The sequence below is a fragment of the Psammomys obesus genome, unplaced genomic scaffold (assembly GCF_907164565.1).
Source record: "Psammomys obesus unplaced genomic scaffold, mPsaObe1.curated_primary_1811, whole genome shotgun sequence".
NCBI classification, from domain to species: Eukaryota; Metazoa; Chordata; class Mammalia; order Rodentia; family Muridae; genus Psammomys; species Psammomys obesus.
In genome coordinates this window covers 11,037,706-11,052,875 of record NW_026591918.1, presented here as the reverse complement: position 1 = coordinate 11,052,875, position 15,170 = coordinate 11,037,706, and the positions used below count along the sequence as shown (strand labels likewise).

Here is a 15,170-nt window from a genome sequence, read left to right as displayed (position 1 = left end):
GTTCTTTTCCTGAATTGAGAGACTTGACATTCTGCCTCCAGCTAACTTGGGAAGTCCTTATGCCTATCCCTCAAAATGCAAATCCTTCTAAACAGTACTTGCTAATGAAGATGCTTCAGAAGCCTAAGAAGAGAGACAAGATGGCCCTTGTAGCTGATCGACTAGGATCCAGTAACCTGTTCCAACAAAGCTCCAGCAGGGACCAGACAAAATTAGCTGCATACTCATTCTGCCTTCAACCTCACAGAGCTGCCCTTGAAAACAGTCATGTAGCAAAGCTCCTGGGGTCTCAAATCAGGCTCTTCACTGTGGGATATAATCTTTAATGTCTACACAGCTTCTTTTGCCCTGGCAGTAATAGTCCATGCAAGAATCTCCTGCCAGATCTATAAGCACACGTTAGAAGTGTGTGCCCCAGACACTGGTCCTTTCTCCCTTTTTAGAAGGCTTAATAAATGACTCGGATGAGATCCATGAAAGGAGACTGTATTACTCATAGAAAACTGAAATTTTATTAAAAGATCTCTTGGGTTAACAAGGCCTTGCTCGAAGCTGCATCTTTTTATTACTTTTCGTTTATTTGTTCGGTTTTCTGTGTTTGTTGCTGAGATAGCGTCTCCTGTAAGCCATCTGGACTAGAACTTCCTTTATAGTCAAGGATGACCTTGAGTTCCTGGTCCTTCTGCTTCCACCTCCCAAGTGCTGGGATTACAGGAATGAGCCACTATGACCAGCTTGCATTTATATTTTGAGAAAGGAAAATGCTGACAGTCTTTGGGCCATCTGCTCCCTAGTGAAACCAGGAAAAAAAGAAGTATAACAGCATTGGCATAATCGGTAGTCATGCCCCCCTCATTTTACATATCTGTATATGTATCGCGTTTACGTATATGTGGTATCTGAATGTACATGTGGGTAGAGGTGTCCATGGGTGTATAGGATGGATGTGTGCACACCCTATGCATGTTTTCTGTTATCTGTGTATGTATGTGCTGTGTGCATATGTGACATGGCTATCGGACATGGACATGTTTACATCTGTGTTATGATATGTGTGAATGCATGTGTGGGTGCTCAGTAAAACACCCCTGCATGGAGAGAGTGAGGAACGTTTAACTACTTATGCAGACCCTTTCTGCAAGTATCTGGGGTGTTACCAGGGCTGTTCCCCCTGAAAAAGGTAGCCACTGAAACAGATTACTTGTTGAGAATTTGTGAATATAAGATGACTGTGGTCTCACTCCTCACATACAGTGAGCAAGAGAAAAAAAAACAAAAACAAAAACGGAGGAACGTGAGTAATTTCAGTGTGGCCTGTAGCTTTTGCATAGACTTCAGTCTTACCCCAGAGCTTGGGCCTGTCAGGAACGAGGCAACACCAGTAGCTAGCTTCTGACTAAATGTGTCCTGTGTGACAGACTCAGCGGCAACCACGGTCACCCGCACTGTCACGCAGACCTCACCCTAACCCTCTAGGGTGGAGAGTGTACCCATTTTACAGACAAGAAAACTTGAGGATGAGTCGTTTGCTCCTGGTCCCCCAGGCCAGTTAGTAATAGAGCAGATTTCATCCTTAGTCCACTGGCTTCACTGTCTGCACTGGATAGTGGGAGTGGTACAGAGACAGAGCCACAGGTAGCAGTACTAAAGAATCATATAAGCATTCCCAGCCTTCTCATTACCTTGTCCTTAACTGTGGTGGGCAGAACATTTAACACCTGAAAGGGATTTTCCAGGCAGAGATAGCTTGGGGGATGGGGGAGTCTGAGCCTGGAGAGGCTTGGTGAGACAGGACTGTACAGAGACTGGCATTCCAGGAAGCAGCTGTCCTCTAGAAAAAGGGATGCACAGAAGTGAGCAGAGCAGGAAAGCCACACACTCCTGGTTCTTAGAGGACCTATGTTCCCAGGCCTTGGTACACAGGACAGAGGCCTCAAGGTGACATGTGGAGGTCACAGAGGTTTAATACTCAGCAGGACACACTCAGCAGGAGAAGGGCACCAGTTTCACCAAGCATGTTCCATGGACCAGATAGCAAGGTGGCAGAGTCAGCAGGAACAGGAGACCATTGTCAGCAGGCCTCGGCTCCATGGTGCTCTGCTAGTACCCCGGCTGATAGGTGGGAGAGCCAAGAGTGCTGGTCTCTCCAGAACAGAAGGCAGGGTTGCCAAGAATGCCCCAAAGACACTGGAATGCTGAGAGGCCATGTCTGTCTACTGTCCAAGGCTATGCACGATCCACAATATAACTGTGACGCCAGTAACATAGCTGATAAATGTCTGGCTCTATCTGGATGCTAAGGGCTAGTTATAACCAGCTTAGTTGTAGCATCTCAAAATCCAAGGAGCATCCTGACCTAGGGCCACAAGGGAAGAGTCACTGGTGGGAGACCCTGGTTAGCACAAGGATAGCCTGAAAGCATAAGCTCAGAGAAGGGCCAAGCACACCCCACAGCTCAAGACACAACCCCAAAAATGGCTGAGAAAACACTTGGGGCCCACTCAGCAGTGATGACAGAGCCTGCCCGACTCCATCCTGGAACTGTGTGTTCGTAGAAGCTGGAGGTTTTTATTTCTCCCCAGAGATCCAAATATAACTATGAAATGAAGTGCCTGTTGAGACAGTTCACAGTAGGATGACTAAGAGACATGTGGTTAATGTTCAACTTTTCACCCATCAAAGAAGCCAGACAAAGCCACAGTGAGAGATCATTTTTACCTGTCAAACACACACACAAATTCAACGACATCTACTCTTCGAGATGGAGAAAAGAATAATGAAGCCAGGATGGCATGGGGCTCCTGCATTCCAGCATGACAAATCAAGAGACACGGTGAAGCTTTGAAAATTCCCTGGCTTGGAACCCAATGTTATACTTCTGAGGTTAAGGAGTGACTTAAAATCCAGAAAAACATTTTTCTAATGATGCTCATCACAGCTGCATTTACAATATTGAAAAAAAAAATACCAAAGGAAATGATTAACTAACTATTTCCATTCAAATCAACTATCTATCTGTCCATCCAAGAAATAAGTATTAAAGGCAGACCTAATAGTATATGCCTATTCCAGCATCTGGAAGGCTGAGGCTCAAAGATAATGAGCTTAAGACCACTCTGGCTCCACAGCAAGACAATCCCTAAATTAATTAGCTGATTAATAAGTAAATAAAATAAAAAGGCATGTATATAACACTTCATATTTGCCACAGCTCTGTTCCATGCTGGAGCTGGGAAGGTTATGAGATGCTTTCCCCACCTTCAAGAAAATCCTCATCTGTCACAGATATATGCACAACTGAACACAACAGACACTGCAGGTGAAAGGACAGAGGTCCGCCAAAGGAGGCATTGGTCCCTTCCACCTAGGAAGGGGTCAGCTGGGAACAGCCAAACAGGGAAGGCTTCTGGATGGAGGTTCCCTTTAACTTACTCTAGGAGAGGCAGACTATCATGGTAGCCTGATTCCAGGAGGGTTAGAGAATCATCATGGGGGACACCACTGCATTCGTTCCTTTTCTCTTTGCTGTAACCGAACACCTAAGCATCTTAAGGGAGGAAAGTTTTATTTCGGCTTATCATTCAAGGGAAAGTCTGTCATGGTGGGAAAAGCATGACAGCAGAAACAGGAGGCTGCCAATCACACTGTTCCCTCAAGCAAAAAGCAGACAGCAATGAATGCTAGTTTGCTTTCTCCTGTTTTCTCCAGGATTCCAGCCCATGGAAATGGTGTCATCTATAGCTAAAGCTGATTTCTCCTCCTCAGTTAACCTGATCTAGGCAACCATCCATGGGTATGCTGGAGACTTGTCAACCTAGGCATTTTACACTCCTGACAAGTTGATGGTTGGTATTAACCATCAACACCACTGAACACCAAGACATGGAATTTTGGGACACGGTTTTCAGCAGCCATCAGCATGGCATGCGGGACAGCTGGAAAGCAAAGAGAGGCATCAGAACAAGGAAGACGTCAAGGCTGGGGCCAGAGTAGAAAGAGTCCCCTCAGAACTTAGGACTCCTCTCTGCTGACAGTGTGGAACTGTGAACAAGCTTTAGCAGGAAGAGCATGCCTGGATCCAAGTTTTTGAGAGGCTACTCCAAAGGCTGAAAGACCCGACAACAAGGTCTACCAGATGCCTATCTGAGAGCATGTGGTGATAGGTGGAACAGGAAGGGAGGGTCTGGACCCCCAGTTTCCTGTAAAGTGGGTGATGGTAGTCCCATTTGAACAAGATAAAGATCATGTCTTTATCTTGGGAAGGGAAGGAACTGGAAGAGACCCACTGTGAAAACGAGGTAAAGGTGGTCAGCTCTCCCCTCCATGCAGCGTTGGAAATAATGTCTGGGGTCTGGAGAGATTTCTCAGCCCTGCAAGCACCTGGACCTGAGTTTGGGCCTCAGAATTGGCGTAGAAAAGTCAGGCACAGAGGTGCATGCTTGAGAACCCAGTGCCCCAGCACTCGGCAGGGGTGAAGGAGACAGACAGAACCCTGTAGCTGCCTGGCCAGATCACCTGATCCAGTCAGCAGCCTCTGCTAGTCACTGGGAGATCCTGCTTCAAAAAGCAAGGTAGACAGCTCCTGAGGAAGGACACCTGAGCTTGTCTTCTGGCTTCTACCTGTGTGTACACATACGTGCATGCACACACAATCAATACACATGTGCGTTGCACACATGAGAGGGAGATGGTATTTCAGAGAGTTTCTCATAGGGATTGTTAAAATGCAAAGGGAAATTGGTTAAGTGGGTCTTTTTTTTTTTTAATGTAAATCAAATGTTCTGGAAACTCCTAAGATGACAGAATTTGAAGTTTGAAAAAAAAGGATATTAGGAGCAAAATAGGCCAGAAGGACCCGGTTCACAAGTGAGCTCAAAGTATCTACGTAAATATTTTACAGTTGCCAAAATCGGGCAATAAAAACAGTATTGGGAGTGTTTCACACACAGTAAGTATCTAAGCAAGAGAAGGTAAGTCGGGTATAATTGATCCCCATTCATCATCTCTAGATCCCTGGAAATCCTCTGAAACCAGCAGCCCCTGGTTTCAGTGACCTGCTCACAGATTTGCTACATGATAGACCACGAGTTATGTTTACTCCCTGTGTTTGGTTCTAGTTCTGAAAACTCGGATCCTGTTCTACAGTCCATTCAGGCCATGGGCTGGTCCCTAGAGCCCAGTGTCAAGGCCTCTGTGGATATTGTCTGAAACAGAAACAGATCCCATTGGTAGAAGCCACTGTCACCATTGTCACAGTGCACTGAGCACTTGGCAGTGAGCTAGAAACATGACCTGCTGCCACACTGAAGCACAGCACAGACCTGAGATGGTCAGTGTGTCCCAATGAGGGACTCGGAGAGGGGACATGAGCTGTCCAAAGCCACACAGCCAGTAAGTGGCACTCAGTTGAGTCTAAGGGACACCTGACCTCTTCCTTAGGGCTCCTCTGCCTTGTACTTGTGTTGGAATCGCTTAGGTTCTTTTGCACGTGTGGATCCTGGTTCAATAGGTGTGGGTGGATCCTGAGATTCCACTTCCTTAGCAGCTCAGAGGTTCTCAGTGCTAATGGCTCTTCTAGCTAATGGCTCTCTTTTATGAATAGGAGAAGTGCACTTAGAAGCCAACGGCAACCATGATAAGGTCAGCACCCAGAGAGAAGTCTCGGGCATTAAAGGCTGTGCTTGGCAAGTGGTGAAAGGCAGAGGCACAGGGGAGAGCAGCTAGGCTCTGGCCTCCGGGGGCCCCAGGTTTAATTCTTAGCCCCACCACCCAGATTCTGAGACATGGTTTTACTTCTCCACACCGTGGTTTGCCCCTCCCAGTAATGCAGGTTCTAGCCTAATAGGCTGACTTAACTAGTGTACTTTGAGAGAGCAGTGTGTACGCTGTGGTCACAAATGAAATCTTCACGGTGGTGGGGGGTGTTCTGTCTCCATTTATGTCTCTCTGCCACTCGCATGCCTGGTGCACATGGAGGCCAGAAGAAGGCTTAGGATCCCCTGGAATTAAAGTTACAGGCAGTTGTAAGCTATCGTGTGGATACTGTAAATCAAACCCAGGTCCTCTGAAGGAGCAGCCTCTGCTCTCAACAGCTGAGTCATCTCTCCAGCTTCCAAACTGAGATCATTTTTGAAGAAATTATCACAAGGAAAAATAGTAAGAGAAACTGTCAGTGGTTCCATAGCACATCCTCAATAAACACTAAGCAGTATCATGTGATTGTGTGGCCTCATCTAAGCCATTAATCTCTTTCTTAATTACATCGGTAATACACACTCTTTGGTAAAGCTGAATACCGAGAAAGGTTAAGAAAATGGCCATGCTTGAACATGTAACTCCTTAAGGTAGTAAGATTTGGGTTTTGTTTACTTCTGTAACATGAAATTAGCCACATGAATATACATAAGCTATCCATTCAAATTTAAACATCACTAAAAGTTACATAAAATGACAGATTTAATTTCTAGGTTGCTCCTGCCACCATTTGACTGCTCAGCAGTCCACATGCTGGTGCCCCAGCCCCTAGTGAAGGGTGGAGATGTCCCACTACACTACTGCTCACAGGTCTCCTCTTATTGCCCTTCCTCATTCAGCCCTGAATCACAGACAGTTCCACTTGCCATCAACTTCGGTATTCGTTACCTTAGGATAAATATCTACAGTAAAATTGTGAGGTCATAGGGATATAGACCTTCCTTCAGTGTTTGCAAAGTTAGATGAATGGACAGAGGGAAGGATGGAGAACAAAGGGGAAATGAAGGGGAGATAGGGGTGAGGAGAGCGAGATCTCCAGTTTCATCTGAGAGGATTGGGTCAATTTGTCCTAGTGTTAGTTTCACTTTTGTCAATCTGAGAATAAAATCTATACTTCATTTTTATTGTGTTTCTGCCATTGTTGGCAACGATTTCCGGCTTTTCAAGTATTTGGGGGTCAACTATATCTTTTCACCCAAATTACTTTAAGAAAGAGCCAGCCTGTCCACTTACGCGGTGCTCATACAGTACATACTCACCAGTTAGAAGATGCGGAGGCGGCTCGAAGCCCATCTGAGCATTAAACCAATGCTGGGCAGAGCAGAGGCCCAGCAAGTATTTACAGGTCTTGGCTGAATCGGTGACAAAGGTGAACTTTTCCCCAGTGCTGCTGCTGGTGATGGTGAGCTTTTTTCTCTGGAGGAAGCAGACACAGGCTTAGAACCCTGACTGTCCTCACCCACCCCTTGAAGTACATGTGTGTAGGCAGCAATACAAGATCAGCCCCTCAATTCAGTATCAACACACTTCTGCAAGTACAGGCCAGGTAATGTCTGACAAAGGCCCAATTTCTTTTCTTAGACAATGGCCAAACAAAAATCCCTCTATTTCTCTTTCTCCTTCATTTGTGAGCCAAACGTTTGCCATATAATTGCTATTGTCTAGGAGTGTGCTGGACAGAAAGAACGTGAGATGAGTCAGTGGACACTGGGCCCTCACAAGTGCATTGTGAAATGGCCGGCAAGCATCCCCCATTGTCTCTGTTGTACAAGCTCCAAGCTTCTTGCTCCGATGAGTCAGGGAGCCAGCAGAGAACAAGCAGGCAGCTGCACTGTAATAAGCCAGCAGAGGAACAGAGCTGTAGTCAGAACCAGCCACCACCAAAGAAGCAAGGAAACAGACCGGGAACTGACCCGGATCCTCATTATGCCTCATTATAACACATTAGCATAGCGAAAGCTCTCCCAAGGGAGAGTTAGAACAAAAATATAGGAGTGTTTTCAGCTGTGTGCAAAGTAGTACATGCGCACTGGAAGCCTTCTCTCTTGTCTGGAAAAAGCATAAAAACAGAAACCCTTCTCCACAAAATACAGTCTGTATCTTTTATCCTGGCTCCTCTGCCTATGGGAGGCCCACCCTTCTTTTCTGTAATAAACTTTCACTTGTTTTGATTTCTGTCATTCCCTAGATAAAAGGCCCCAAAAAGATGCCCAGGTTACAATTATGTTAAGAACTTTGTGAGCATTTATACCTCTCGTCTCCATGCTGTAGATTAAGGAATCATTATCTTTACTCCAAACATGATATAGAAATCCTAGAATCGAGAAACAGATCTACAGTCCTCTGAATACACCACATGCTGTGTGCTTTGGCACACACCTTTAATCCCAGCACTAAGGAGGCAGGGGCAAGTGGATCTCCACTTCAGCCAGGGCTCCAAAATGAGACCATGTCTCAACCAACCAACCAACCAATCAATCATTCAAAACAAAAATCTAATAACTATTCTCAAACAAATCTGAAAAGGGAGAAACAGATTCTGTGTGTGTGTGTGTGTGTGTGTGTGTGTGTGTGTTTGTGTGTGTCTGTGTGTGTGTGTGTGTCTGTGTGTCTGTGTGTATGTCTCTCTGTCTCTCTCTCTGCATTTGAAGCACAGAAACTTACAATAACACTATAAGGAGCAACTGTTTCTTTGTGAAAATTGCACTTTACCTATCCTATCTCAGTCATTCTAAAAGATACATTAAACTGTACTTTTATTCTCTCTAGATAAAAATGATTTTTATAAATGCTGTCATATGAAAATAAAGGAAAGAATATGCCATATAAAGTCTCAAAAGAGAAAGCATACAGGCTTTGCCAGGAAGCTAATTAATGAAGTGTTTTTCTGGCATTTGCACCATTTAAAAAGTATATCCTCTGTTTTTTTAGATTTGTAATTTGGGGGTTTCTTTTCTTATTCTAAACAACATTGCCTTTTATGAAGTAGCTTCTCTTTGCAACTTTGTATTCTTTTGCTTAAAGAGGGCCATGTGTAGTCTTCTACAGTCTGTTCTGCTCCATGCATTTATCTCTAAAGATTAGAGAGAATGCTGAAAACACTACAGTCATCAACACTATTAGGCTTCTTCTTCTAGAGGGATGGTTTTTGATTGAATATCAAGTATGCAGAGATGCCAAGGGTACCCAGGAATTTTCTTCATTGAAAATGGTGCTTTTATTCCCTTGGCTACTTCCTGAAGGGTGAAAAGATGAATGAGATATGATTGAAGCATCTTGGCTCCAGCTATTAGTACAGAAAACTGAAGCTTCCTGAACTGATCTCTGGTTTCTCAGAGCTCACTACTTGGGGCTTGCAGAAACATGAAGAGTCATTTTCTGTGGAAGATACTTAACTGCCCATGAGCATCTGGTGATCTTACTTCATGATGACTTTTCAGCAAAATAGCCCATTCATGCCAAGGAGGAAATTGATCATCAGGGGATGGAAATCCTAATTAAATAGTTTCTTTGAGCTTGTGAGGTTGATGACTTCCCAGATTTAATTTTTTTTAATTGGCCTGGTAATGAGAAAACAAGTACTTGTAAAATGAAACCAATATATGTATATATACAAGTGTGTATGTCTATCTGTATGCATGCATGTATGTGTAAAAAAAAAAACTTAAGAGGACTGTTGAACTTTATGGCCTCAAATTTTTCATGTTTCAAAGTTACTGCTTAGAGAATCTGCATTTAGACAAATCACATTGAAATCTTTGTTTAGTTAAGGATAAATAAAGAAAATGAGAAATAATATAATAGTGTTGAATTTGATTCAGTAATCTGAATTCTTTAAATACATTTCATATTTCTTTAAATAATTAAAGTTCTGAAAAATTCATGAGTATAAACATTGTTTATATTTAAGTTTGGTGAAAAATATCAATACCCTGACAATACATGCATAGGTCAGTTTAATGAACTCAAATTATGCTAATTATTATATATTTTACATAAGCTTTATTTTTCTAAACACAAGTGATAGGGTATTAGGAAATTCTATTATGTGCCAAAGAACTTTGTCTTTAGATGACATAAATAAATCCTGACCTGGTTAACCTTAGGATAGACAGGGACTCAGCTACCAGGTCCCAGTGCCAAGTGCATAGAAATTAAATTCTGGAACTGAACAGTGTAAAGGGCATTTTAATATGATTTGAAATGTACAGCAACTTGGATGTTCAGGGAGGTTTTTTTGTTTGTTTGTTTGTTTGTTTGTTTGTTTTGTTTTGTTGCATATTTTAAAACCTCAGTGGCCATCAGACACTGCCAAGGTGCCTGCAATCAACACAAGACACACTGGATGCCTGAGCTCTACCTGCAGAGGAGGCACCAAGCCATAGGGCAGATGTTTCGGAACCTTGCAGGCTCCAGTAAACCTCAACTTCGTTCTTTTCCTTCAGATCCCACTTGTCCTTGTTTTGAGCACAGGTGGACTCCCCGGGTTAGGAGAAGGCATGGATACAAAATGTTGCACTTGAGAATACAGGCTTTTTATGGAGGCTCTGAGGAAGCTGGCTGTAGAGGAATTTTAATCCCACAACATGGCTCTGGCAAGGGATCACATCCAAAGACCTTCTAGGTCTATGTGATCTGGCTGGAAGCCAGACATGCTCTGGATTACAGTCTGATCTGATTGGAATACAGGCACGCCCTGGGTACACACCTTTAATCCCAAACAGTGAAGGCAAAATTAGCTTATAAAAGGAAGCAGCCAGGTTTGAAAGTGATGTCTAATTGAGGGGCAACGTAATGCATCAGAGAAAGATTTGACAGAATGAGTCAGAAATAGGATATACCCAACTCTCACAAGAACGGGACAGGAAAGGGAAGCTACTTTTAAGAGCAGTGCAAGGGGAGAGGAGAGAGGTTTTTGTTTTGTTTTGTTTTGTTTTGTTTTGTTTTGTTTTTTTGGATGCCATGGTTTATTTTAATTAACCTTTTGACAACATAACATCTATAATAAAAATTGATGCTCTGAACAATATTATCCAAAATAACATCATCATATTTGAAGAATTCTTATTAATAAAATAGTTCTTATATATAAAACATCAAAAACTCTTATATTCAGCATTTATAATGATGTAAAAAATTCTGGAATAAAGTTTTTAAAAATAAGTTTCTGTGATTTATTTTGGTTATGTCTGTAACCATAGGCTACTTTTTTTTAATTAATTACACTTTATTTATTTTGTATCCCCCCTGTGGTTCCTTCCCCCCTCCCGTCCCAATCCTTCCCTTCCTCCCCCCTCTGCACGCATGCCCCTCCGCAAGACTGATAGGGGAGGTCTTCTTTTCCTTCCTTCTGATCCTAGTCTATCAGGTCTCATCAGGAGTGGCTACATTGTCTTCCTCTGTGGCCTGATCAAAGAGCAGGGGGGGGGGAGGTGATCAAAGAGCAGGCCAATCAGTTCATGTCAGAGACAGTCCCTGTTCCCATTACTATGGAACCCACTTGGAGACTGAACTGTCATGGGCTACATCTGTGCAGGGGTTCTAGGTTATCAAGGAGAGAGTTTTTACTGAGACATTTTTACTAGGATGGTTTTTACAGAGACAGGTTGCCGAGAAAATAAGCTAGAAAAAGGTGAAGACAAAATGAGCCAGAGAATGATAAGGAGCCAGATTAGAATATATTGTCTGATTTAATTTGAGGCTAGGCAGAGCAATTCAGTCAGAAGATGATAAGAGAAGCCAGTTTGGATCAGTCAGCTTTGAGAGTTCAGAAAGAGCTAGAAAGGCTTGGGAACAGTGCTCATCTCATCCCCTCAGCTGAGGAAATTAAAAAAATAAAAAAAAAACTTTTTCACTTTTTCTTTCTTTTACAGCTGCCAAGAGGTAACATGAGAAGAAGGAGGAGGAGGAGGAGGAGGAGGAGGAGGAGGAGGAGGAGGAGGAGGAGGAGAAGGAGAAGGAGAAGAAGAAGAAGAAGAAGAAGAAGAAGAAGAAGAAGAAGAAGAAGAAGAAAGCCTTCCTGAGGCCCCAACCCCTTGCATGTACATCAATGCACCAGAATACAGGTTAACTGATGGCCAGCTGTATGTGAATATGTCAAAAGACATCTAGGTAGGCACTGCTACTTAAAAGGGCCGTAGATCAAAAGAAAGGGAGGCGTGGGTGTCCGTCGATGGAGCTTCACTCACATGAGTTGAAATCATCCCAATTTCTCTCCAAGGAAACTGTAATGTTGCCATTCTGCAGCCGCTTTTCACTTTGTAGACTATGATGCCTTTGGTGCAGAACCCCAAGGCCAATTCCCCTTCTGGTCTCTTCTTCTCTGGGAAAACGCGGTGAACCAAGACTCCATATTCTGGGAGTTGCTGAACAACCTAGAGGGAGAAAAAGGCCAATTCAGGACCCGTGAGTTCACTGGTTGAAAATTATAGGGACCCTCGACCCTTTCTGTGAAAAAGGTCCATCACTGCCAAACAAGATGAAGAAACATTCAGCTAGACAGTTCTTTCTTACTCTGGAATATGTCTATACCTTTGATATGATGACATTGTCTTTCTTCCTTTCTTTCGTTCTTTCTTTCCTTCTTTGTTTCTGTTGGGTTTGGGAGGTTGGGTTTTTGGGGGGTTTTTTGTTTTTGGTTTTGGTTTTGGTTGGTTTGTGTTTTGTCCAAAGAATCCCTTATTTGTAGACTACCTAAGAGAACATTTGGGACACACTCTTATAGGACACTAGGATAAAAGAATGGTGAATAAATGTTTCTTAGGAGTCAGACTCTCTTGGGACATCTCAAGGTCAGAAGTTCTCTTCCCTGGTTGTATCAATCATCTATTCCCATTTTTTTTTCCATGTTCTAGTTGCAAAAGCTGAGGCTTAGGCACAAAAAGGAGTCTTATGTCATTAGCAAGGCTATCCTAGCAAGTTGAGCCAAGAGCAAGCTGCAGGGAAATGCCCGTCACTCCAGCATGCCTTTCTGAAACTTACTAATGCCTCTGTAGGATCTCCACAGCCTCAGCTCTTGCCTCAGTTTACTAAACTAGGAGATTGAATTTTGCCAGAGGCCAAGGATCAATCAGAGCTCCATCAGGCCAACTGAATTCTCAAGAGTGTTTCAAGCATGAGCTCAACACAAATGTTTTCTTGTCTGAACAGCAGTCCCACGGCCAGGAAGTTCTCATCAGAAGGCTGTGTGCATGGACCTGCAGGAAAGGCTTCCTGCTATGGAGAATTAAGAGCCTCTCAAAAGGGCTTCACTGGTGAGGTCTGGTACCATCTCAACAGCAGACGTCTCTCCTGCAGATGAGTCACCACTGTAGACAAGTGACACAGCCAACAGACACCCTGGCTTTCTGTGAGATTATGATTAAGTGTCTGGATGCTTGGCCTCCTGCTTTTGGCCTGAAGAGACACTCTCATATTGTTGTTATCATCATCATCATCACCATCATCACCCAATAAAAGCACTGAGTACTAGTATTGAAACATCTAAAGCCAGTCGGATATTGATTTAAGTGTGACAAAGAGAGACTGTCCAAGAAAGTATGGCACATTATGTTAAGGAATTTGATGAACGTTGTTCTAAGGCTCTGAAATAGCCACCGTGAGACTAAAGATGCCTTTCTAAACTTGCTTTTAGAAAATGATCTAAACCTTTTTAAATCTTTAGCATTAACTTTCCATTTTTGTATTTTTAATTATTCTGGGAGTCATGATACTTGAGTACCAATAACTCATGCTGCTCAGGCACGTGTTGTTTCCTTATCATTTAGTTTTCATATCATAAGACAAAGGCTGCCTCTACAAAGAAGAAAATGGAGGCACAGAAGGGCTATGTAATCTAATCAATTGAACTCAGGACAATTAAATGTTTTTGTCTCTACAGGCCAAGTTCTTCAAATTCTTCAACTGAAAGGAAAGGAAACTCCTTCCCCCACCCCCAACACACACACAATCCAACATTTTAATGAGCATGTATGTCTTCTTCTGTTCTTATGGTCAGGAAGTCACAAAGAAAGCAGCTGTAACAGCCAAAAAGATGGCTCAGACCTGAGTTTCATCCCTAGCACTGATGTAAAAAGCTGAATGTGGTGATGGGTGTTTGTAATCCAAGTACTAGAGAGGCAGAAATGAGAGGATCACCAGCCAGCTAGTCTGGTTTAATTGGTAAGCTGCAGGTCACAGTGAGATACCCTGTTCAAAATCAATATAACTGCCCCACACAATGAAACCAGGTACTGACATTACAGAAGTTCAATCCTGTATTTTTTTTTTTTTTACATCTGTAATTGCTTTCACAAAGCATATACCCAATAACCACTGGATCCTCTGTGTCATCACTTGCCTACTGACGAGTCCTCTTTGACCACACAACCAAGTAGCACTAGGACCGTGCTCAGGTGAGGGGTAGAAGGGTTTTGATAGCATAGATATTCTCTACTAAACAGCTATGGGTATTTGAACATTATCAGTGACTTTTCTACCCAGACTTCATTGTCTGTTTGGAAGTTCATAGTTCAGCCTGGGTCTACATTCACACAGATTCTCTGGCTGTGGCTAAGGACACTCAGCCTCCCCTTTGTTTCTAATATTCTTACCCATGTATTGCCAACTTGTGTTTCCTGGCCCTGTTGGTGAACATGCCTAAAACACCAAACCCTATTGGAACAAATATAAGACAAAGTACAGGGCTAGGAGAGCAGTTTCCAGCAGTTTCCAGCAATACACTGGAGTGTATGTGGCCATATGTATGTGGCTCTATTTGAAAATAATAGTTTCAATTTATTTTTATTACATATACAAGAGCAATTTCCTGTTAGTGGATTTGATGTGCCAACTTTTGGTTTAGTAAGCTTAGAAAAAAATAAAAAATAAACTTTCCTATATCTAAAAGGCAAATCATTCCACTGACCCAAGTAGTACATCTAAATTCCTTGGAGGCCAGAATGGGAACCTGAGTAGAAGAGTCTGTTTGATTTCAAGAATTCATTCTTAACGACTAAAATCTGGAGCATCCCTAGAGACTGGGAACACAGATAAATATGCATAATGTTTTCTAGGGCACCTTCCATCTGTTAAAGTAAAATAGCATATCTGTCTCCTGTCTCCCACTGTGCCTTTCCTCATCCATTCCGACATGGCTTTCTGTTCTTCCAGCAGCCAGCAGCAAATGAGATTGGAACAAAGCAGTCCTAACTGTTCCTTGCTGTCCTGAAAACTGTGGGTCACAAATGGATTTCTCTTTCCTAATTCACAGCAACTCATATGCTTTAGCCCTATAATTCCATCTCTGTGAATGTATTCCGGAAAAACATGCTGAGTAACCAAGACAAATCCTTCTCATAATTCGGTTCCTAATTTAGCACAGACTTCCAGGGCTGGGTCAAGGGAGCCTACCTCCCAGCAAGGAAGGACAAAGTGCC

At 43.0% G+C, this 15,170-nt stretch overlaps 1 protein-coding gene across 1 annotated transcript in view; it reads right to left on the bottom strand.

The window, feature by feature from the left end:
* The window catches only part of Frmpd2 (FERM and PDZ domain containing 2), a 101,280-nt gene that overhangs the window by 38,578 nt on the left and 47,532 nt on the right, over positions 1-15,170 (bottom strand). Inside the window, exons 15-16 of the mRNA XM_055612436.1 lie at positions 11,943-12,128; positions 7,014-7,170 (exon numbers count right to left, since the gene is read on the bottom strand). Coding sequence (XP_055468411.1) covers positions 7,014-7,170; positions 11,943-12,128 — 343 coding nt within the window. The remainder of the gene's footprint in view (positions 1-7,013; positions 7,171-11,942; positions 12,129-15,170) is intronic.